The following is a 24,664-nucleotide window of genomic DNA, read 5'->3' as shown; positions in this document are numbered from 1 at the left end:
TGCATGGCAAAACATATGTAATTTAATTAGTGAAAAAAAATACCACCTCTTATACATGGCAAATAATTAAAAAAAAACTAAAAAGTAACAATAAACTTGCTATTAACATGTCAGATATACAATATAATGAGGAACTATGTAATAGTTTTTATGAAAAATATAATACAAGACTATGTCCCGCATGAAACCGAACTTAAGCCCAAAATAAAATTGGAATACAAACCAAAATAATAATCTGGAAGTTAACTTTACTATTAAAGAATTACAAATAGCTATAAATTCCAAAAATAAAGATACGGCCCCCAGGACCAGATGGCAATTACATATAGCATGTTAAGACATATGCCTTTAATAGCGTTAAAATATTTACTTAATATATACAATATGATTTGGAATGAACAATGTAACATCCCAGAGGTATGGAAAAAATTAAAGTAATAGCCCTGTTAAAACCAAATAAAGAAAAACATTTATCCACTTCATACAGGGACCGATATCACTCATACCTTGCATGATGAAAATATTTAATACTATGGTAAAAAAACAGACTAGAATGGTTTAGTTGAAAAGCACAACATTATACCCAGTTTCCAATATGGGTTTAGAAAAAAACGAGGCTGTAACGATTACATTCTTAATCTTATATGCGACATCAACATAGCTTTGTCACATAATGAAAATATAGTTGTAAACATCGTTAGATATATTCTAATGCCTATGACAAAGTTTATATACCAACATTATTAAATAAAATGAACAAAGTTGGGATTCCAAAAAGATTTGTGACGTACTGTCAGAAATGGCTGATGGATAGACAAATACAGATGATTACGCCAAAAGCCAATTTTACAAGACAAACATGTAGGGGCTTACCCCAAGGAAGCGTGTTAAGTCCTCTATTATTTTCTATTTATGTAGCGGACATACAATGTACAATTGAAAGAAACGTAAAGTGCTTACAATACGCAGATGATATTGTAATATATTCTTGCGGTAAGAATAATGATATATTACATGAAATAATGCAATGCACCCTAAATAACATGTGTACTAACTTTGAAAGCATTGGCCTTGAATTTTAATGCTAGTAAAAGTAATACCATCATAATTTCCAGAAAAAGAAATAATGAATTGAGAACGCCTTTCCTTATTCACACCGAAAAAGTGCCCATTGTAGACAGTCTAAGGATACTAGGCATTATAGTGGATAAAGCTTTTACTTTTAAACCCCAAATTAACAATGTATTCAAAAAGTGTTTAAAAGACCTAAATATAATTAAATCAATAACAGGTGGTAGATACGGTGCCACACCCAGATTTTGCCCTACAAATATACAAAAGTTTAATAAGGTCCAAAACTAGACTACTGTTGTTTTATTTATGGTAACCTACCTTATAGTGAATTGAAAAAACTCAATTTTAATACAAAATCAGGCTATGAGAATTTCATTGGGTGCTTTTACATCTACACCAATTGTTGCACTAGAAATCGAATCCTCCCTCATGCCATTAAACTTGAGAAGACAAATGCTTACAGATAGACTTGTATACAAGATTGTCACAGAAAAAAACCATCCTATTTTCAACAGCATTAGTTATCTAAATCTACTCTGCACTCATTCACAATACTGGATACATAAGAAACAACCACTGTATATAAATTCTTACAACAATATAGAACAAGATAACCCTAATATACACACTATGGACAACAACACAACATATTGGGATTTTGACTTGCCCTTATTTATGACAGACAAAATAGTTAAATGTATCTCAACCTTAGAAAATTATAATCAAAGTAAAAAGGAAACAAACATAACCTATCTGAGACAATTAGTCAATGAAATGCTTAACCTAAAATTTGGTCATTGTTTACAAGTATTTACGGATGCATCAAAGACTACTAGAGGCGTGGGCATTGCCTTCTATATACCTCAACACGGCATAGCAAAATGTACAAAATTAACAGCACATTTTCCTCGTACAACGCAGAAATGCTTGCAATATATAAAGCATTGCAGTTTATTAATGAAATAGACGAAAATAATATCATAGTTTGCACTGACTCACTATCATCTGTTCGAGCAATAGACGCGGTGAACGGGGGCAAAAGAACAGACGGATTAGTACTTGACATTTTCAAAACAGTACTATCAGAAGGCAAAAATATAAATATTATGTGGGTTCCAGGTCATAGTGGCATAAACCATAATGAAACATGTTGATAAATTAGCAAAAAGGGCAGTTATAGAAGGAATAGAGCTAAAAAAATTCAATTTATTCCCCCATGAAGATTTAAAAATCTCAGAAAGAGATATTATAAAGAAAAAGTAAATAATCAACTAATATCAACAAACAAAGCCATTTGGTACAAACACATTTTAGACATCACTAAGCCCAACCCATGGTTTAAACACATAAAATGGAAAAGAAATGACATAGTAAATATTAATAGAATGAGATTTGGACATGCTAACATCAACAGTAAATTATACAAAATAAAGAAATATTTTACACCCCTCTGCCTTAAATGCAACATGGGAAACTGAGGAAAACAATAGACCATATCATCATAGATTGTCCCCAATATGAACATGCTAGAGTAGAATTAAATAAAATCAAACAGACATTTCAAGATAAAACACATCCAGTGAAAGACATTTTGCAAACTAACAACACAGACATTTACAGAAAATTATGCGACTTTTTGAACATAATACAAAAACAACATTTATAAAACACAAGAACATTTATGTATACCTATTCACTGGGATTCTTCATCCGTGGTCGTCCCCTTTCGGGTTAGAAATGTCATATAGACCCATGACGAGAAGACTCCTTTTAACCTCTATCATACTTTTAACTTCCCTACATCCCACTTTTACTAATATTATACTCTAACATGAACATACATTTATGTAACTAATATTTTAAATGTAAATTTTTTTCAGATGTAAAAGAAAAAGAATGACCTTCAACCACAGAAGAAATTTTTAATTATAAAAAACTCAGTGGACAACGGGGCTAAATGACAAAGTCATAGCCTTTAAAGAAAAAAAAAAAAAAAAAAAAAAAAAAAAAAAAAAAAAAAAAAATTACCTATTCCTTTTGTTTAACCTTATATTTAAAGGTTAGCCTTTTTTAAATTTAATTTTCACAATCAACATTCTTCAATAGTCAACTAAACTTTGTTGTAGAAATGTTTTATTGACTGAAAGGTGAGTGTGTTGATTGAGTTCTCAATCTAGGCCTTTTTATTTCTTTCATATATAAATTAGTTCAAATTCTTACAGTTGTTTCTTTCCCACAAATTTCACATAATGGATTTTTCGGTAGGAGTCCAACATGTTGAAGCCACGTAAGACATGTCTTATCATCTTTCAAAGCAATGTTGTGTAGTTTTCGAAAATTGACTGCCATTCTTAATAATCAAATGTTACTTATAATATAAGTACATTATACATATTATGTAAAATTGAAATATTACCTTACGTGTATTATTTGAAAGTGTGGTATCAATTTACAATAACGTGACCATGGAAAGGTATGTTCATTTTTTTCCCCTGAAAACTACAATTTTTCCTGAAAACAATAGTGAAGAAAAAATTCGTCGGCAACGAAAATCAAAGGAGTTACGATTTTTTGAAAACTCTGTTTTTGACAGTATCTCTGGCAATTTTACTGAAATGAGGCTGACAAGTACGTTAATTCTGTCAACGATGCCTGCCCGCTGCGCAGTGCTGCGCACTGCTTGCTCTTTTAGAAAAAAAAATTAACTCGAGCTTTGCAAAAGTCGAATCCCAGATCACGTGATGCCCCTGATCCTTAACCCTCCAAGTGTTGTTCGACAAAATTTTGTCGGTTATTTTCCATTTTTAACGCAATAATGCCCGAAAGGCATCAATATAATACAATAATATACTTTCCCCCCAGTTTATATGCACCTGTGATAATAATACTTGGCTATAAATGCCCAACCCATGAAAAAAAAGTCCATTTTTCATGGTCACGGTATTGTAAATAAATACCGAAAGTGTTTACAGCTGTTGATATAGATTATTTAAGTTATTTGTTCAAAATAATTCATCAGTAGGCTATCGATTGATTATGTTAGTGGTTATTAAGTAATATTGTTTGCCAATTTCGATATAAAAAACCGGATCTGCTTATCGTACCCTACCCGCAAGCTGGTTGGTACTGACTGCCAGCGCTGCACATTGCACAACTGAAACTAAACTCTAGACCGTTGTCATCAATGATTGTTACCTACAATAAAAACAGTTGTTATTATTAAAGACTAATTCACTATGTTACGCAACATGTCAAAAGATTGGACTGGCTATGTCAAAAGATATAATCTGTATAGGCTAGGATTATTTTTTCTGTGAGAGTGTGTTATTAGTAAAATATCCCAAATAATTACTCAATACTTATTATAAATTATTTGAATTTTTTGTACATAGCCTATATATATTCTCTTTTACATTAAGTAGTTTTATAGTACATAGCACAAAGTGTTTAAAAAATAAATAAAATTAACAGCAATAAGTCATTACTTATATCACATCATCCTAAAACAAAACATTTTTTATGATATAAGTTTAAGATATCAAATAAATCTATTGATTTACCTATATTTAGGGGTACTAGGAACTAATTTACCTGCCACTGTAACTAGTTTTTAAAACTGTTGCATACTACATACTACGCTCAGTTCCACTTAAAACATTTTGTTGAGGAGTTTCATAACAGAACTATTCCTTGTAGACGATTCCTGCACCTGAATAAGTTGTGCACCGTTGAGAAACTATCTAAGTTTACCTCTACAGAGAACTGCTTCTTCACTATGTACAATTTGTGTTCTTTTCAACTATTGCATCTGAAATTATTGTAACTGTTGCGGAGGGTTCTTGGTTTTACCCATACCTTGCTGCGGTCAGACAGACTGTAGTATAGTAAGTGGCCACCACCATAATCGAATCCGAGTACTAAGTTATCGATTAGAAATACATAAACTATCCATTAAAAAAACATTCTAATTATTACAATTTATTATTGCCAGCTCTTTTTTAATATATTGAATAAGAATATTGAGTACTTTTGTATTATCCGGACATCACTTTATTTGGAAGAGTCTTTCTTGAGGGGTCCCAAAAAAACTATTATTATAAAGAATAGACTTTATTGTTTAATGTGAAAATTACATGTTATTACAAGATAATATGACCCTGTACTGCTGGTGGAAAAAGAAAAATATCCCTCAAGATAGTACCTAAACTCAAGCCCACATGACGTGATCACTTGTTAACTTTTAATATTTATATTGCATTTGTATATTTAGCTACATAAAGAGAAATAGTAGATAGGGACAGAGTGAACTCTTTCTCACTGACATCACTTTTTTTTGGAAGGCAGAAGACAAGAACTGACAGTCATAATGACATGCAATTTTCACAGTAAATAAAATATTGTATGTTCTTTGTAGTAATGTAGTTTTTTAGGTCCGCGGTAAGAAAAACCCTTCCTGAAATAGTGACCTCCGGACAATACTGAATTATCCAATATTGTTCCAGATTAATTCAAACAAAGTAAAATCATTTGTATGGTCTTTGTGTAATGGCCTCAAGTACAATGGAGATGTATATGTGTTATTTGTCTCACAAGCTGTCTGTATAAAAGTTGATAAGAGTTCAAAAACACAATAAAACTGCTGTATGTTAACAGCATTGAGGGCAGATTAGAAAAATCACTGAAAAATTACTCAACCCTAATTTAATAAGGCCTTATACTCATCTGATAAACCTTATGTGCTAATAATTTTGTTTACTTATTGCTTTCACTAAGGTGTACTATAGCATTAGGCATAATACGAGTATTAATGTTCTGTATTTTGTGTTTTTTAATGTGTGTTGTGGCTCAGATAAAAACTATGCCCTTCAGAATCAGGAAACCCAGAGGATTGACGACTGGAAATATTATGTTAGCAACATTTCTCGGAGTATGCTCTGGATATTATATGTGGAATACCCCAATGCAACAATATATTAAAGACCAAGAATTGAAAAAAGAAAGGGAAGAGAAACAAGAAGTAGTCGTATCATCAAACTAAAAAATTAATATTTTATCCTGAAACAGTTGGTAAGTATTTTTTTACATTTTGAATCCTATACATCATGTGTACTGTATATTTTTTGCAAACTTGTGTTATACCAATAATACACTAATGTATATATAATAAAATAATTTAGGTGTGATGAATGTCATTTGAACAATACATTGTTTTAAGAAAACAGGTAGATGTACTTTGAGGTTGTGTGTTCATAGATCATAACTTCAAAATTTCACTGGTTTTGTCATAGTGAGTGTGCTGAAAATACACATGTATATCCACTTTTATTTCAAAATACAATTATTTTATATAACTAGATTATTTTTTTGAATCAGCATTAAAAATCTTATTTCACTGTAACTAAGAGTTATTTCAAAAACACACCTGGTTTAAATTTGCATTTGTTCATAATTTTGCGTGTAGAAACCTTTTTCCGCATCACTCATTTTTAAATACAATTTCTAAAACTTTCCCTCTTCCAAGTGCCAGTCAATAAAGGGTCAGTTTAAGTAAAGTACCAGAGTAGAATAAAATACATAATAATAAAAGCTTTATTGCCATAGACAGTTACAATATTGTATGGCATGTGTCATATTGATAATATAAGAATATAATTAAAATTAACAAAACATACAATTAACAATTAAGTACCTTTAAAAATATAAAATGTAATTGTATAATACCTACTCATAATTGTAAACAAAGAATGTAAAAAGTTTGCAAGGTTAAAAACTAAAGTGCTACACATAACGGCATCCCCAACCCAACAGAATTGATTAATCCTCATTATCCACAACCAGCAGAGTAGTAGGCTCTTTGCACCAGTAGGTGCCTTAGCTTCCTCTTAAACAGTGGTTACCTATTTTCAACACACAAGTCTAAGGGCAGCTTGTTGAACAGTTAGCTCCAACCTCAGATGGCAGAGCTTCATAAACCTGGAGCCCGTGCTGCGCAAATCTAATCACACCCCGCCCTTTGGTATTGTACTCATGAACGTCTCTGCCCTATGTCACCTCATATAACGACAGTACAGGACGGTCTCTGATATATAGAGAGCTGGGAAAGTTAATAAATCAAGTTATCTGAAAGAATCCACACAAGATTCCTGATTCTTATGTTTGCTTTCTTATAATTCATATTGCTTTCTTCTGAAGGACGAAACATCTCTGGAAATAGACATTAGCACACCCTCCCTACAAAGTTATGCCGTATGACATATGTGGGTACACTAGGCCATTTTCAATAGGTGTATTCCACAAAATTCTGCCAATTTCCTCAAAGCATAGTTGCCTGAGGTAATTCTAGTACATACCTTGTACAGACATTATTGACGTTTGTTATAAAAGTGACAATAAAATAATTGAAATATAATTCTGTAAATTTAGTTAGGTTTTAGCATAACTCCCATTCAAAGGGAATCGTTCATCTGTGGGATTTTTGTCAACAAATTTCATTACTAGTTGATTAAATAAACTCCTTCCTTGTCTTGATGAATAATGTATAGTATATAACTTAACATTATTCAACTTGTTTTGCAGTCCACCAAGCAATGGAGCGAAAACCAACTACAGGAACACAGGATAACGTTTCAACACGAAAGCTGACTTTATTGGAGAAGTCTAAGATAAGATCAGAAACTACAAGGCTCCAGAGAATTAAGGACCTGTTAAAATCCAAGGGAATGTGGTTTACATGTGGCGCAATTTGCGTAATAGCAACATTCAAACTAGTTTATGTTCCTTGGAAAGCTGAAGTAGATAGAATAGAAGCTCAGGAAGTTGCTGATTATCTGTGGGAGAAAGATTACAAAACAAACATTAAAAGATAGTAGTTAAATCGTAGAGTAGTCCTAAATAAAGTTTAGTTACAATACTGTTTGACTGCTGATGATTTATCCTACCACTCTAATAGAGAATTAGATGTTACATCCAGCTTCATTAAGATGTTAGTATAGACCATTAATCACCAGATTTGGAGACCATTTGGCTCTGGAATCAGTTTCTGCTATGATATGGTGTCTCTTCAACACAGGAGTATTTTGCTCATAAAATTAATTCCTCTTTCCCTCCTAGTGGTGGAAGGTTGAAAGCACCAGGTTTTATGAATTAAGTTTAAAATCTACCTTAATGAGCTAAAATGTCTTGTTATGGGATTGGAGCTGTAGACTAAAGAGAAAGTACTTGTATATTGTGCAATAACTTGAAGATTCTAGGCTGTTTTCTTTACACATAGTGTTCTTAGAAGAGATCAGAGCAATTGGGTGGATTGCCTGGTTTTTCAGTTATAAACATTGTTGTGATATTCAGATTTTTGGTTCAATGCCACATTGCATACGCCACCGATGTATGAGACGGTCACAGGTGTTGCATAATGTAGCAATTGCAGAGAAACTTCTTTCCTGAGTGATCTGGAAGTGTTTTGGTGATGCCACAGAAGACCATCCAGGTTTAAGTGCACAGTTAGGGCCAATTATTGAGAAGAAAAAGTTTCCTGCTCTGATTGGAGTATACTTGTGAAAGAAGTTTCACGTTCCTGATCTGTGAGCCTGTTGTGTTATGAAGGAAACAGGATTTTTCCGGACATTTGCCATCGTTAAGTGAAACAAGAAAACAGTAACACTACGTTTCGAGATCTGCGATCTGATCTCTTCTTCAGGCAAAGAACTAACCTAATACATAATTACAAACTAGGTTAAAATAAACAAATCTTACTAAAGCGTTGTGGCACGCCTGAGTCATGAATCACAACCTACATGTTGTATGTCAACTTCACTAACACTAAAGACATGCACTTAATAAAAAAAACTATACAAAACACCAATCATTAAACTAAACTACGGAATACAGGTCACAATATGTCTTCACTCGTCTACTAACCATTTACGACTGACCAGAGGGGGTAGCCAATGGTAATCGTGACGGCCGGCTAAAACAAGATGGCGGAAATACAAGGGAAGGGGAACAGGAATGGGCCCTTTCGTTATTATTGGTTCATGCGAGATGAACTTCTTAAAACCATATTGTGACTCCGCATTGGTTTATTGCAAATATCCGATCCGTTTGATACTTTTGGTATTCTCTTTAGTTCATTTTTTTAGAATGGGCAACCAAAGCGGCCTAATCTCGACTGATGGTTGACTGATTGGTTGGTCTGCCAATTTAATGTATGTTGCCTCAATTAATTTCCTTTTGAAGAAATGTGGTTCCCGATGTATTATGTGGGCTTCATCCCAATTCATATGATGGTCTTCGGACCAACAATGGTGTGCAATTTTTGACTTTTCTGTGAAACCCTTTCTCGTGTTTTCTTTGTGTTCTTTTATCCTTATATTTAGTGGTCTTTTTGTCTCGCCTATGTATTCCCTATTGCAGCTACATTTTATACTGTAAACACAGTTTTTGGAATCCTGTGTGCCATTTTTTGGTTTTGTTTTTACGAGACTTTGTCTAAGAGTGTTGTGTGTTTTAAACGCGGTTCTAATGTTGTACTTTCTACCTACTCTTCTAATTTTCTCCGATAATCCCGGCACATAAGGGATTGACATAAACGCAAATTTATCACAATTCTGTTTTTCTGACTCAGGAATGATTCTTCTGGTTTGTTTGCACTTATTAATTACTAATTGAGGGTATCCTTTGCTTCTGAGATCCGATTCAATTTTCTTAAATTCTTCTTTTAGTCCATCTTTATCTGAGCACAAGCTCTTTGCTCTATCAAACAACGAGTAGGCTACTCCTTCTTTGACAGATTTTTGATGGTTGGATTGATAATTTAAATATTTTCCTGTGTGTGTTATCTTTCGAAAAACAGTTGTCTTAAGGACATCCCTATCTCTTAATACACACCGTAGTTTTAGTTTAATGATTGGTGTTTTGTATAGTTTTTTTTTTTATTAAGTGCATGTCTTTAGTGTTAGTGAAGTTGACATACAACATGTAGGTTGTGATTCATGACTCAGGCGTGCCACAACGCTTTAGTAAGATTTGTTTATTTTAACCTAGTTTGTAATTATGTATTAGGTTAGTTCTTTGCCTGAAGAAGAGATCAGATCGCAGATCTCGAAACGTAGTGTTACTGTTTTCTTGTTTCACTTAACGATGGCAAATGTCCGGAAAAATCCTGTTTCCTTCACAATCCTTCCATCGTCAAAAATAACCTTCAAACAAAGAATTGTTGTGTTATTTCGGTAGAATTTTGTGTGGACACAATGAAAGTCATCTTGTAGGAAAGATCTATTTAATAGACTTCCTCGGGAAATGTATCCTGTTCATGAGATTCACGAGCATTGCTAACTTCAAACTGTTGGAAATGTTTACTAACGGGTTTGGCATGTTTTGGCAGGACTTGAAAGAGACTAGGGGGTGTTTTGGAGAGGACTAGGTGACTGATTATTCATACGTAGCTTTTTATTTTGGTGCCTTAATGCTATTTAGAATACTTGATCCTCATACTGGCTGACAACGATAGGTCATTAGCCAGCAGGAGGATCAGTGAGTAGCAGGGTTAAATGTGAGAGAGTTCTCCTACCTCTAAAAAATTTTAGTCAAAAACATTGTATTTTTAATTTCTACTATTAGCTTTCAAACTCTTTCCATGTTTATATAGTCATAATGCAAAATATATTGCATATATTGAACTACTTTTCATTACTTAATAAAGCTGAAATTTTGCACTCTACTGGCCTCTAAGTTGACGAAATCTCCGTAAGAAATGCATTGGTGAATAAATATTCTGAATTTTACCCACATGTTCAAAGTAAACTTTACATTACTTCAGTGATTTTATTAATAATCTGTTTTAAATAAACAAAATCTGATGTAAATATTGCGTGTATTGTTGTTTATTGATTTTACCGTTCGGTTTGAAACGTATAAAAGTAAAATGCGCTTACAAAAAGAATCAAAACAGTTTGTTTACTGACGTAATGGATGGAAAAATTAGTTTGTCTTGCTTAGTTATTTCTCCATACGTCTTATTTTTAGGATTATATACCTAAGTGTATACCTGCAATTTCTGATCCATTTAGTGGTAAACATATGATTTTTAAAGTTGGTAGGACCTAATTATAGCAGAAAGGGGGGTGTCAGTATATCAGCAGTTACACAATAATTGATTTACATTTATTGTAACATACTTTGATCAAATGTCCACCAAAACTGTAGGTGGATAAACAAAGTATGGAAATATCAAGTTTTCTTCAGCAATATTTGACTTTGTATTTTTAGTTTGTATTTTATGCCTGATCTTGCAATGCCGTGTGTTTCTGCTGGTTCTATTGCCGGAGATCATCCACTTAACAGTAAAAGACAATCACTAATTATTATTTTACGTCATACTTTATGTAGTCGTATATAAATATAACTTGTATATAACTTAATTTAAAGTAATATCGTTATTATGAACAATACTCATATACCTTTAATGTAAATGGAATATATTTTGACTCTGGAATCTCATTTTATAATCTATCATGTATAAGTAGAAAGTAAATAATACATATTGTATTTTCCTGAAGCTCTGCAAATTGCTTTAATATGGTGTAATATTTTAGTTATTTTTGTGTTTTCCAAAGTTTTTTTATTTTGGTTTTTTGTTAGCAGTCATGACAGGCCCACAACTAAGTAAATATTATGTACAAAATTGATACATATTATAAATCATAATTTACATACATCTTATTTGATGTGCTAGCTAACTAAACATAACATAACAATCAATTCTTAAAAGGTGGATTATTACATAATATTGTTCTGAACAAGAAAGTGGGTCCAATACCTCTAAATTGTTTGAATGTAATTATGACAAAATATTCAGTGTGAATTCAACTTTGAAGTAGCCAATGTACAATAGGGATTTTGCACAAACACGAGTTCCATCTGTAAAAACGTAAATGGTCAATGACCTTCCCCACATTCACAATGTGGACTTTTAAAAATCTTAATCCTGTGTAAATGGCTATAACGATATGTGTGACCAGTTCTTAGTCTGCAGAGCAATTTTATATATTTTCTGTTTTTATTTATCAATGTTAACCATGGAGGAGCACAAGCCTGATTTTTAAATGAAACATTTGTTTTCTTATAATTGAGATTCAAAATTCCATCCTTTCTTAAAGTTCTTTAACATTTAAAAACTTCTGAAGTCATGTTTTAAATTCAAGGCACTACCATGTTTGGCTGCAAAATCTGTTTTCATTGCCTATAATTCCGGTATGACCTAGAATCCAAACAAATTTAATAGAATATCCAATGGAAGCAAGACAAAAATATTTCTGTTTATCATGGGAATAACTGGTGGTGTGTTTAATTCAATATCAGCATTTTTCATAGCCCTCAACACACTTTTTTATTCCGACAAATGTTTTCCTTGTTTTCCTTTCCGAGTTTCTAAGTAATATAATGTATGTACTCTGCTAAAAATTTTAAAAAATTGAATGAACTTTGAAAGCCTTTTAGAATTTAATTTCAGAGTCAAAATTAACAATTGAGGTAAACAATGTCTCATTATTTTTTGAAACATCTGTATAAATTTTGATATATGTAGATCACTTTATGTTAATAAAACTGGAAAATTTATGTAGACTGCTTGGTATAGTCCAATTTTGAATTTGTAGTGAAAACTAGTTCAAACAGAACTAGAGAATCTTTGTATAAAAGACATTTATATTGCTTTCACAATTAAAATTAAAATTGTCTTTTATATTAAAACCTGGTGACTTCCATCAAGCATACAATACAAAGTAGAATCTTTATAATTTAGTCTGATAGCAGCTAGGATGTGAAGTAAAATTTAAAAAATTACATATTGATTCACTACTCTTACTGTGAGCGGTAAGTAAGAAAATAATACATGTTTTTGTTAGAATCGCAGAGTTGTTTATAGTACTTTTAAATATACAGGGTGTCAATTAAGTCTGGAACCTCTTTTTTAATTTTTGAACCACAATAGAAAGAAATACCAAAGTTCACATGTGCTTACTGGTGATAGTAACACACACATCTGCCCAATTACCGACCGGATAATCCCTTTGGGGGACGGTCCACAAGGAGTCGGACAAAATTCTTAAATAGCAGCATAGGTCAAGTTTGGTATCAAATTAAAGGTCTTACTTAGCAGAGTACAATGCCGCAAACCGGACTTCAAAAGGTGGATTCATTTAGTAGTTATAGCTATTTGAATTTTAAAACAATTGAACAATGTAAATTATTAAGTATTACAAGTAAACACCAATTTTTAAGTACCTGTGATCAAAGTAAGTGTTCAAAATGTTCCCCTCCCATCATCTGACAATGTAGTAATCGAAGCCAGGAATCAATAATTATTACCAATAACACAACTACTGTTAGAATGTGAAAGTGGCAGATAGAGTCATCCACAGAAACTTAACGTTTTGGCAGGTATTACAGGAAATCAAATTATGGGCCCATTATTTATCAATGGTAATTTAAATGGTGACTCGTATCTAGCAATGCTCCAAAATGAGATAATTCCTGCACTACAAGCTGCTCTTGGTCGATAATTTAAAAGAATTTATTTCCAACAAGATGGCGCGCCACCACACTTTGCTCTCCTTGTTAGAGAATACTTGGATACAATATTCCTTCGCAGATGGATTGGAAGACATGGTGCAGTAGAGTTGCCTGCTCGTTCCCCTGATTTATCTCCGCTGGATTCTTTTCTTTGGGGATACCTCAAAGATAAAGTTTATCGTACTAAGCCGCGAGATTTGGCGCACCTAAGAAATCTCATAGTCCAAGAAGCTCAAGATATTCTCGTGACTACCTTCAAAATGCAGTGGATGGCTTTTACAACCGCCTAGGACATTGCCAGACGATGGGAACTTAATTGACACCCTGTATATTTCTAGTTTATAATAAATAAAACTAATATCATTAGAATTTAAATTACAAAATATTTGCATTAAAAAAACATAGTTCAAAGTGAGAGATGATGAACTGTTTAGCCATCAATAATTAATTTTAATCCTCTAACTGTCAACTGCCATATATACGAGGTATGACTATTAAATAATAAGACTGATGCTGCTATGGGCCAAGGAGACATGCGACTATCTCCATTAATCAACAGCTGTTTAGTGTGAACCTTTCTCTTCAGTTATGCAGCTAGTCTCGCTTCTGTAAACAATACAGTTTAGTCAGAGCCTACGTTCAAGTTATTATGTTTTTGTTTTGCCGGATAAAATGGTCAGTATAATAGTAGAGTAACGAATTATTGTGAAATTTCACTCGAAACTTTGAAAAACTGCTACTGAAGCTTATAATTTACTGAATGAAGTGTATGGCAGTGAATGTTTATCGTAGGCTCGTGTTTTGATTGGTTTAAGCGTTTTAAAGATGGCAGAGAAGACGCCAAAGATGGCGTCCAGGTCGTTCTTCTATGTCAAAAACTGATCAATATGCCAAAAAAGTTGGTAGTTTTATTCGGTCTAACCATTGATTAAGTACTCACGCAATTGATGTAACTGTAGGTGTTGATAAAGAATGTGTATGCCAAATTTTACATTACAATTTTAACATGCGAAAAGTATGTCCTAAAATGGTGCTTAACATTCTAATGTTTGAACAACAAGAAGCTCACAAAAATGTTTATACTGACACTTTGTATTCGATTGAAAGTGACCCACATATTTTGGAAACAGTAATAACGTGATGAAATGTGGTTTTGTATTTATGATCTGGAAACGAAGCACTAATCCATGCACTGGAACAGGCTAACTTTACTGAGAGCCAAAAAAGCTCAAATGAGCAAGTCAAAATTTAAAGCAATGATGATTGTTTTTTTATATCCATGGCATTGTGTACCTTCACTGGGTTCCTGAAGGTCAAACAATTAATCAATATCTACCTTGAGGTGCTCTCTAAAGTACGTACTTCAAAAGAGTAAGGAAAAATACCTAAAAAGGACAACCAAGACAATTCACCAGCTCATTCCACATTATCTGACAAGAGGTTCCTAGCCAAGTACAGGACCCCGGTGTTAGAAAATCCTCCTTATTCATCAGATCTTGCACCATGTAACTTCTACCTATTCCCTGAGGTGAATACTGCATTAAATGGGACAAAATTTGAGTCTGTGGAAGCTGTAACATAGAAAGAAGCATGTGTCGTTAAGGAGCTGACAGAAGATGACTTCCAACAATGGAAAATTTGCATGGAGCGTTGTAGGGATAGAGAAGGAGTGTATATTGAATGTGACAATAAGTGATTATGTATAACAAATTTTATGCCAGTCTCGTTATTGTTAGCCACACCTCTTACAGTGCCAGTACGGGAGTGGTCAAACTGCTGTATATATGGCAATAAGCAGACATTTTGGAAATTGGTTATATTTGCATATTTTCGATTTTAAGGTTCAAAACGGAGATCAATCCATATATTGATTGAAATACTTTATTACTCAATAAATCAAACTTTATTCTTCTTTGTACAGTTAGTAAGAATGTCTTGTATGAACAACTGTATCAACTGTGACCAGCTGACCGGGCTGTCTTATTAGTTACGTCTGCTGTCGTGTTTTGATGTCTGCATAATTGATTTATTTATAGTTTATGTTTTGTTTTAGAAGAAGGAGGAGGAGTGGCCATTCATGTGACAGATATGGAGGAAAAATTTAGAAAATAGACATCAAGCACCACTGCATAGAACTAACCTGCGAAATGGCGATAGTAAAAATTTCTCAAGGAAAAGAACACTTTTATGTTGTAGGCATCTACAGACTAGTGGAAATCTTATTGATGCTCTGGATATAATACCCAATGTAGTGGAAGATAGAAGAGCAGAAAATCATCTCCTAATATTACGATGGGAGATGTAAATGTGAATATTTTAAAGCAACATGACTGGTACAACCGTATTAAAAATGAAACATTAATGAGACACAACTTGTCCAGACAGACCCTTCCTCCCACAAGGATAACTCCACAGTCTAGTACTTCCATTGACTGTGTATGCGCAAATTAAAAAATATCAGATTTAAAACATTAGTAATTGAAACAGGCATATCAGATCACATAGCCCAATTGACCACAGCACAGTTTAAAATGCATGACATTCTCTCTACAAGTTCTATTCAACGACAGTTCAAGAAAGAAAACATTAATCATTGAAGGCACTACTCGAAAATGAAGATTAGAACGATTTATGCGAATCCTAAAATGTTAATGCATATAATACCTTCTTAGCACATTGACGATGACCATGGATGTTGCTTGCCCCATGATGAGAACAAAATCAAAACAAAAGGCATTCATAGACAAAGGAGCACTTGACCTTAAGACAGAATGTCTCATATGCCTGAATAAACATCAGCGTACAGGCACTAATCAAGATAAGGCAAAAATAGTCAAAGCCAAAAAGGACTATGATCTCCAACTGAAAATGCTAAGGCAGCAGAAACCACTAACAAATCTAACAATAAATGTAAGGCTGTGTGGTAGACAATAAATTCTGAAAGGCAAAACAATATACAGCAGAAAAATTAACTAAATATGGAAGTGTATAACAGGGAAATAAGCAAACCAAGGGAAGTGGCATAACACTTCAACCATTTCTTCACCAACATAGCGGACAAGACACTTGCCAACAACACACATCACATAAAAATAACCAACTATATACAAGTACAGCCTATGAAAAGCCACCTCACACATCTGCCAGACACTGAGGTAGAAGAAATTCAAAGTATAATCAAGAGCTCCAAGCTCAAAACCTCATCAGGAGGGGACGGAGTCTCATCCAAGTTATTATAACAATGCTGTATAACTCTTATATCACCTCTAATTTTCATAACCAATATGTCACTAAAATCAGAAAAATGCCCAATTGCCTTAAAACTAGCCAAAGTGTATTATAAGTTCAAAAGCGGAAGTCCAAAGCAAGCCAGTAACTACAGACCAATCTCACTCATCTCAACCTTCTCCAAAGTGATTGAACGAGTTGTACTTAAGAGATTGATGGACCACTGTGAGCGACATAAGTTACTGACAAGACATCATGGTTTCTTAAAGGGACAATTCAACTACTACTGCAATCATTGAACTTACCGAGTTTATAATTGACCACCTTGAGAAAGGAGAACTAGTTATAGGTAGTATGCTTGATTATAGTAAGGCATTTGATTGCCTTGGCCATAACTTAATTTTAAACAAATTTTACAACCTGGGTATCAGAGGTCCTGCTCTAAACTGGTTTAGGAGCTACCTTGAAGAACACAGCCAATTGATCAAAGTCAAACATACAGAAAGGGGACTCATACTATAAGATCCAAGCCATCTTCTATAACCAGAGGTGTGTCTCAAGAATCTGTCCTTGGCCCTGTGATGTTTATCTTGTTCACAATGCCTGACTGTCATACGGTTATGTATGCAGATGATACCACCCTTCTGTCTTCAGAGAATTCTGATCAACTGGCAGTAAGCTCTTATATATAATGTGAATATGGCTTATCAATAATGCCACACAAGTGACCTAGTGGTTAATACATCAGATAAACCAATTAGCATTTGGCAGAAGACTAAACCAAGTTCCAACTCTTCCAGATGTTGAAGTGAAACCACAGGCCAAATTTCTAGAAGTGACTATGGACTAGTCATGGACATATCATGTAGACGTCCTGTGTAAGAAATTGAATACAAGCCTTTTCATCTTAAAATGAATAAAAACCATCAGTAACACTATAACAACAAAATCAACATACTTTGCCATATTTGAAACACATACGATATTGCATAGATATTTGGGGAGGAACATCTCAAGGGAACCTACAAAGAATTCTGCGCCTTCAAAAGCAATCAACGAGGATCCTAAATAGTCTGGGACCAAGAGACACCTGTAGAGGACTTTTTACAGATCTCAGAATTATGACCGTGATATCCCTCTATATTCAGGAAGTTATATTGCATGTTGATGGGCAAAAACATACCTCGAGCAGCTGACCTCCCTGACTACCACACTAGACATGCTGCAGACTACCATCTATCGGTACACCATCTCAAGCTGTACCAAAGGAAACGCAGGTCAGAAGTTGTTCAACTACTACTGGTAGAAATGAAGATTCTCATAGGAACGAAACTAAAGAAATCTCTGAATAAATGGCTGACTTCCAGACCCTTCTACCTGCACTGGGAATATTTTAAAAAAAGAAACCTTGCATTTTAACTTTATAAACAATTATATGTACTCTAGTGCAAACATTATTATTGTAAATATTACAGACATAAAATTGTTGACGCTATACATTTCTCAAGATATTGTAATAAAGAGTTTCTGATTTCAATAAAATACACATGGAAAGCTTTTGCATCACTGTGTTCTTAACTTTTTGTTCATTTCCTTGGTCTGATCTATCAAATCATTAGTTTGGTTTTTCAATCATTCAAATGCTTTAAAACTAAATGAAATAACTCAGTAGTATCTATGCTACACAGGAAAATACTTTTGTTACTGTTGCATTGCCTATGTACTATAAAAAATACTTGATATTTTATATATATTATTGGAAACATGTGAGTCATAGATGTAAGTTCATATACAGAGGGGTGCAAAAGTAGGTATACAGTTTTAGTTGGTTGGTAATACCCAAGTTTAGCCACCTGATCAGCTGTGTAATATGTTTGCTACTAACAGCTGGCAATGTTTTCTCATTGTTACTGTTGTTATTATTACACTTTCTGTCATCATGGCTGGTTACATGACCAACGATCAACGAAAGTGGGTTTTGAAAGAATATTGGAAGACAGAAAAACTGTGAAAGAGTTCGAGAGAGATGGAGAGAAGAGTTTGATACACCACCACCAACCAGATTAAGTATTTATAGACTAAGAGATAAGTTTAACCTTACAGGATCTCTATCTGCAATGGTCCAAAGGCTGGACGACCAATCACTGTCACTACTCCTGAAAACGAAATGATTGTCGCGCAGACCTAAGTTCAAAGCCCAAAAAAGTCAAGAAAAAGGGCATCAATTGAACTGGGCATTGAACGCAGATCTTTAGGACGCCTAATGAAACGGTTAGGTTTGAAAATGTACATTCCAAGACTTATTCATGGGCAAATAGAGGACGACCCTGATCGTCGACTGCAGTTTTGCGAGATAATGTTAAACGAGGAACTTCAAGGTGCGGGAATTATTCAAAAAATTGTTTGGAGCGATGAGGCTAATTTTAAGCTTTCAGGTGCACACAACTGTCAATAGACACAACTGTGTTTTGATAATCCACACTTGACATTCGAAGAACAGCTGAATCAACCTGGAGTAACAGTTTGGGCTAGCATTTCATGTAAAGGTGTCATTGGACCTGTCATTTTTCATAACACTGTAGACCAACATGCATACAGGAACATGCTGACTGACGTATACCACAAATCAAAATCCCAGCAGGGTTAAATGAGGAATTCTACTTCCAACAAGATGGAGCTCCTGCCCACTATGCGACAATCGTGCGTGACCTACTAAATCGGGAGTTTCCTAACTCGTGGATCGGTCGAAGAGGATCGGTTGAATGGCCAGCAAGATCTCCCGATCTGACACCGATGGATTTTTTCTTTTGGGGAGTTGTCAAAGACAAGGTTTTTTCGAAAAAACCTCGTGATCTTAATCAGATGGTTGAATTCATTCGCCAAGCTTGCCTAAGACATAGATGAAAATAAAGAACTATGCCGAAAAGTGTGTTTTTAAGCGTAACTTCAAGGTTACAGCAGTGTGTTGACTGTGAAGGCAAACAATTTTGAACACAAAAGGAAGTAAGTGTATTGGTGAAGTACAAACACTTTTAAGAGTTAATTTCTGTTTCTTAACGCTCTTAAAATAGATTGTAAAAGTTTAGTTTTTGTAGAAATAAACCTACTTATTTCTTTAACATATTTAATTACTGTATACCTACTTTTGCACCCCCCTGTATATTCAAAGTAAGATGTTACCCCTTGTGTACTATAAGCAGCCATCTAGAGTAAACTGAATGTCTTTACTCACCTTATAATGCTTATTTACTGCACTAAGGATTCAAACTTTGCAAGCATGTTAGAAAACAACCTGATGACGAACTAAGGTTATTTATTTAAAAAAGAGCACATGTTTCTTACACATTTGTAATTTAAATGTAAGCAAAATTGTTATTCAAATACAAATGTCTTGTATATTTTATTGTTATAAAGTAGAAAGTTCATTCTTTTGGGTTCTTTATAGCTAAATAACAGAAAATTTAATATATTATATACTTAATAGGAAAAGTAAGCACTTCAAGGAAAATGTTTCCCGTTTTTTTTATTGGTAACAGTATAAATATTTATGTTACAAATTGTTATAAATTTTATATTTGTTACGTTATAAAAGCTAAATTATTGTTTAGCTTTTAACTTACACAGTACTTGTAACACAACCAAGAAAGTTTTGTAGTTAAATATTTATTTATTGATATCTATTATTTTTTTATTTTGGTTGGATGTAAAAGTGTAGACATATATTATGAATATTCAAAAATGGGGATTCTCTTTCCTTAACTGTTAGCAGTATCTGAAGATTTTTTTACTGAAAGTCTTTAAACATGCTGGATCTTAATCAAATTATCTAAATTTGGTTAAAATAATAATTTATCCCAAAATTCGTTAGGATAGTTTGGATAGTAAAATCAGCTTAGCAATAACAACGAGAAGGACACTGCACAAGCCATGTCTTGGTCCACAGTGCGTTATCACCTATCACCATGCCTACCTGTCGAGCTCTGACCTGCAGAAATTTATACAATAACAACGAGAAGGACACTGCACAAGCCATGCCACAGTGCGTTCACCATGCCTACCTGTCGAGCTCTGACCTGCAGAAATTTATACAATAACAACGAGAAGGACACTGCACAAGCCATGTCTTGGTCCACAGTGCGTTATCACCTATCACCATGCCTACCTGTCGAGCTCTGACCTGCAGAAATTTATACAATAACAACGAGAAGGACACTGCACAAGCCATGTCTTGGTCCACAGTGCGTTATCACCTATCACCATGCCTACCTGTCGAGCTCTGACCTGCAGAAATTTATACAATAAGTCCTACAATTTATTAAATCTAGTCAAATTTAATCTTCGTTGACTATGTATTTATTTATATTTTTAACTAATATTTTACTTATGTTTCTAAGGTTCCTCTCCTATTGATTCACTTCTTGCTTTTCTTATTTGTAGAACTGAATTGCTGCTAAACAGCATGGTTCCTACTGTTGTTAAAACGAGAGCTATCCAGAAAGTAGACTATGTTTCGCTCTGTAGCCACTAGGGAGACTATCTCCTTTTAAGCTGTATTCTGCCCGTCCTCATGGGCCACTGGCCTGTCAAACAGAATAAGGGAGAGAGTTGATAAGGTTGATGGTATTTATACAAGTGCAACAGTCACAGACAGGATTTGAACCTGCCCTATCTCTTAACTCAGATCCAAAGTTCAACGTATTAGAACGCCATTGGTACTTCTGGTTTATAAGTAGGAACTTATCTCAAATCCATTAATGTTCTAAATTTAGTATTATATACAAAATTAGTTATAAACCATTAGAATAACAGATAGTTGCATATTTAATCATTCACTAGTTTCTAAAATGAAATATTTTTGGTGGAACAAAGTAAAAAATTTATATGTTATATGCGTTGATTTCTACTCAGCAACTAACCAGTTGATTCTTAACAACTAGTGGTGTAGCTAAGTAGAATAGAACTCTGTTCCCAAAAACCCTAAAAATAAAAGAAATATTCCTGTAACAGCTGTCCAACTTGCTTAAAATACAATAGTTAAATATTCAAGATACAAGATAATTTATTTGTCTTTAGACATACAACACATGCAATGGACGTTGTCAATGTACATAATCAAGCTAACATTGTATAATTAAATCAATACAAATTTAAAACGACATTAAAATTTTAATTAAGGCCTACATTCAAATTTAGATTTATTTAGATATATTCCATACCTCCCTTGGTGGGTTGTGCTCTTTAATCAGTTTGATCCTCCTCAAAACCAGTTCTTAGTTACGCCACTTTTAACAACATACACATAATTATATCAATGGGGATTTTTTTAACCATTTGTTTGGTTAGGTGGTCCCAAAATATATATCTTTACTCCAACTGAAACTGATTTTAGGGCTACCACCATATTTTCTAAATATATTGTATGACAATACTCTTAAATAAATGGAAAACACAAGGCTTGATAATATTACAATCTGTTACGAGGAGTTACGGTAAGGAATCATTTTGAAGTCAAGAAAAATACAACTAATACATAATTTAATTGAAGTTTAATTAATATCTAATAAATAACAAACTACATAGTCTACAGATGTAATAATAAAGTAAGAACTTTATACAAAGCTACACATAAACACAGGTTTACAGGTTTTGAAAACATATTGGTCCTTAAACAATACATAACCCTGGCAATTTAGGTTATTTTTTGGAAAAATGCAATAATAATGCACAAGTCACATAGGTGACAAAAAATGTGTTTATAACGATTCAATATTGAGATTCAAAAGATAAAGGAATCTTTAGTATGTTCGAACTTTAAACACTATTGCTGCATCTTATCTATTCAGTCATAACAAAAGACATCAACTGCTTAATATCTACAGTGAATTACTTTTAAAAATATTTGAGAAATAAAAATTTACAAAAATAAATATCCACAACGCAGTGTGATCAATAAATCTAGTAAAAAAACATCTTTGGAGCTACAAAAAAAAAATTACCTCCCACTCCGTTCTACGTATTCTTATAAAAAAAGACAATATGTACAGGTAACTAAGTATACAAAGATTATGTACAAACAACCAACTTAATAATATTAATAATAAAATCAGTACAAAATATATAACATTTCAACATGGATTATAACTTTTAAAAACTGAATTGCTGCTGAATCATAATTTGTGTAATCTTTCAAGGTGGAATATCTGTATGTTTTAAATGAAAACAATTATTAACAATGTTCGACTGTCTGATAAAAACTGATTATTGCATTACAACATAACATTAATGGTGATTTTTCTACAATAAAGAGAAAAAGTTTTCTGCAGTGTGTAAAGCTCTTAATTATAAGCGCATCAAACATTACGTTACAAACATGAGGTGAAAATGTGTTTAGTTGATATTTATCACTTTACAGTTAGTCGTAACATCAAGAAGTGTAAATACAGATTTAGCTTTATGTGACCTGTCTAAAGTTAACAAAGAACTTTTTTTTATTTATCTTAAAGTTACAAGCATATCCTACAAATTCTAATTACGAACAACAATGATCTATGATCACGTCTCAGTAACCAAGAATCATACAACACCTTGGTATGCACAACAATATTTACATTTCGACGAACACTAATAATATTACAGATGTACCTAACTAATTATGCACATTTTTTAGACATATGCTTTATATATCATTCACTCCCAAATTTTTTAATATTTTTAGTTTCAGTAACGACAAAGTTGATCATTTTTGTTAATCAACAACCATTGAGATAATGACTTCATAAATGATATTCATGTTAAAATTCATAAAAATAACTAGGTATTAAAAAGCGTACTGTGTATAGAGATTTTATTACTTCGTTATGTTTATTATCCCAATATTCAAGACTGATTACTTTAATTTAGATTAAAGTAATGTCTTGATATGTTTGTCTTTGTAATAATAAACATAATGAAGCAATAAAAACTCTATAACACAGTAAGGACCCTTTTTAATAACTCTATATTGCAAACCAAATTAGACAATCTGGAGGTCACCTCTAAAATATGGTTAAAAAACTACAATAAAGTAGAAAATTAAAAATGTATATCAGAACTTTTATACAAAAGTTGTAACCAGAAAATTATACTTTCATCGATAAATGGTACTCTTCGGTCACGTACATAAAACACACAATTGTGCCAACTGTGCAAGATAGAAACTTGAATCTATTACTTAAGTTTAAAAACTTAATTAGGTCGCATTCGTTTTACATCACGTAATCCTTCAAAGGACGTTTTTCACACAAATTTCCTTAAACATACAGAAGATATTCGCGCTACAGGCCAGTAGCTAAATTGAAAGTCAACAATACTACACTTTTCTCATAGGAACAGACGAACTGGTTTAAGTCATTACAAAATGAAGCCAACCAGTAACCTCCCTACAGAGGCTCCACAGAGTGGAACGACACTCCGTAGTAGTTTCACGATTTATTCTTGTAATGTTTGTGGGCACGAGTCACGTACGCGGCCACCGATGAGATTGAGAGACACAGGTTTACGAAGGCAGTCTTGAGTTGCGCGTCGTCTGCGCGAACAGCACTCCCTGATACATGGTGCCGTTGATGTCCATACTGACTACCAGAGAGTTATCTCCACCCCCGCGCCCATCATCTGTAAACAAGTAAATTGTTGTTAAAACCATTAGACAATAAAAATATGTTCATATTTATTTTTTAACTCCTGAGCTGAAGGTTGTAAAGTGCAGTGGCGTAATTAGTCTTCGATTTGTCCTGACAGGGGTGAATTTGATAGAAGA

General features: G+C 33.4%; 1 protein-coding gene and 1 long non-coding RNA gene across 5 annotated transcripts in view; one reads left to right on the top strand and one right to left on the bottom strand.

The window, feature by feature from the left end:
* Positions 1–3,103: 3,103 nt before the first annotated feature.
* LOC124355096 lies at positions 3,104–7,984 on the top strand. Its single transcript, XR_006921738.1, has 3 exons — positions 3,104–3,221; positions 5,924–6,141; positions 7,651–7,984. It is a non-coding gene; the product is annotated as an uncharacterized LOC124355096 (long non-coding RNA).
* A 14,412-nt stretch (positions 7,985–22,396) lies between these two features.
* The window catches only part of LOC124355095 (protein dead ringer-like), a 167,835-nt gene continuing 165,567 nt past the window's right edge, over positions 22,397–24,664 (bottom strand). For all 4 annotated transcript variants that reach the window (XM_046806040.1, XM_046806042.1, XM_046806041.1 and 1 more), the window contains one exon: positions 22,397–24,519. In XM_046806040.1, coding sequence (XP_046661996.1) covers positions 24,404–24,519 — 116 coding nt within the window. In that variant the 3' untranslated portion in view covers positions 22,397–24,403. The remainder of the gene's footprint in view (positions 24,520–24,664) is intronic.

This window comes from Homalodisca vitripennis, chromosome 2 (assembly GCF_021130785.1).
Source record: "Homalodisca vitripennis isolate AUS2020 chromosome 2, UT_GWSS_2.1, whole genome shotgun sequence".
NCBI classification, from domain to species: domain Eukaryota; kingdom Metazoa; phylum Arthropoda; class Insecta; order Hemiptera; family Cicadellidae; genus Homalodisca; species Homalodisca vitripennis.
The sequence above is the reverse complement of the archived record's forward strand: the minus strand, read 5'-3'. Positions and strand labels throughout refer to the sequence as shown.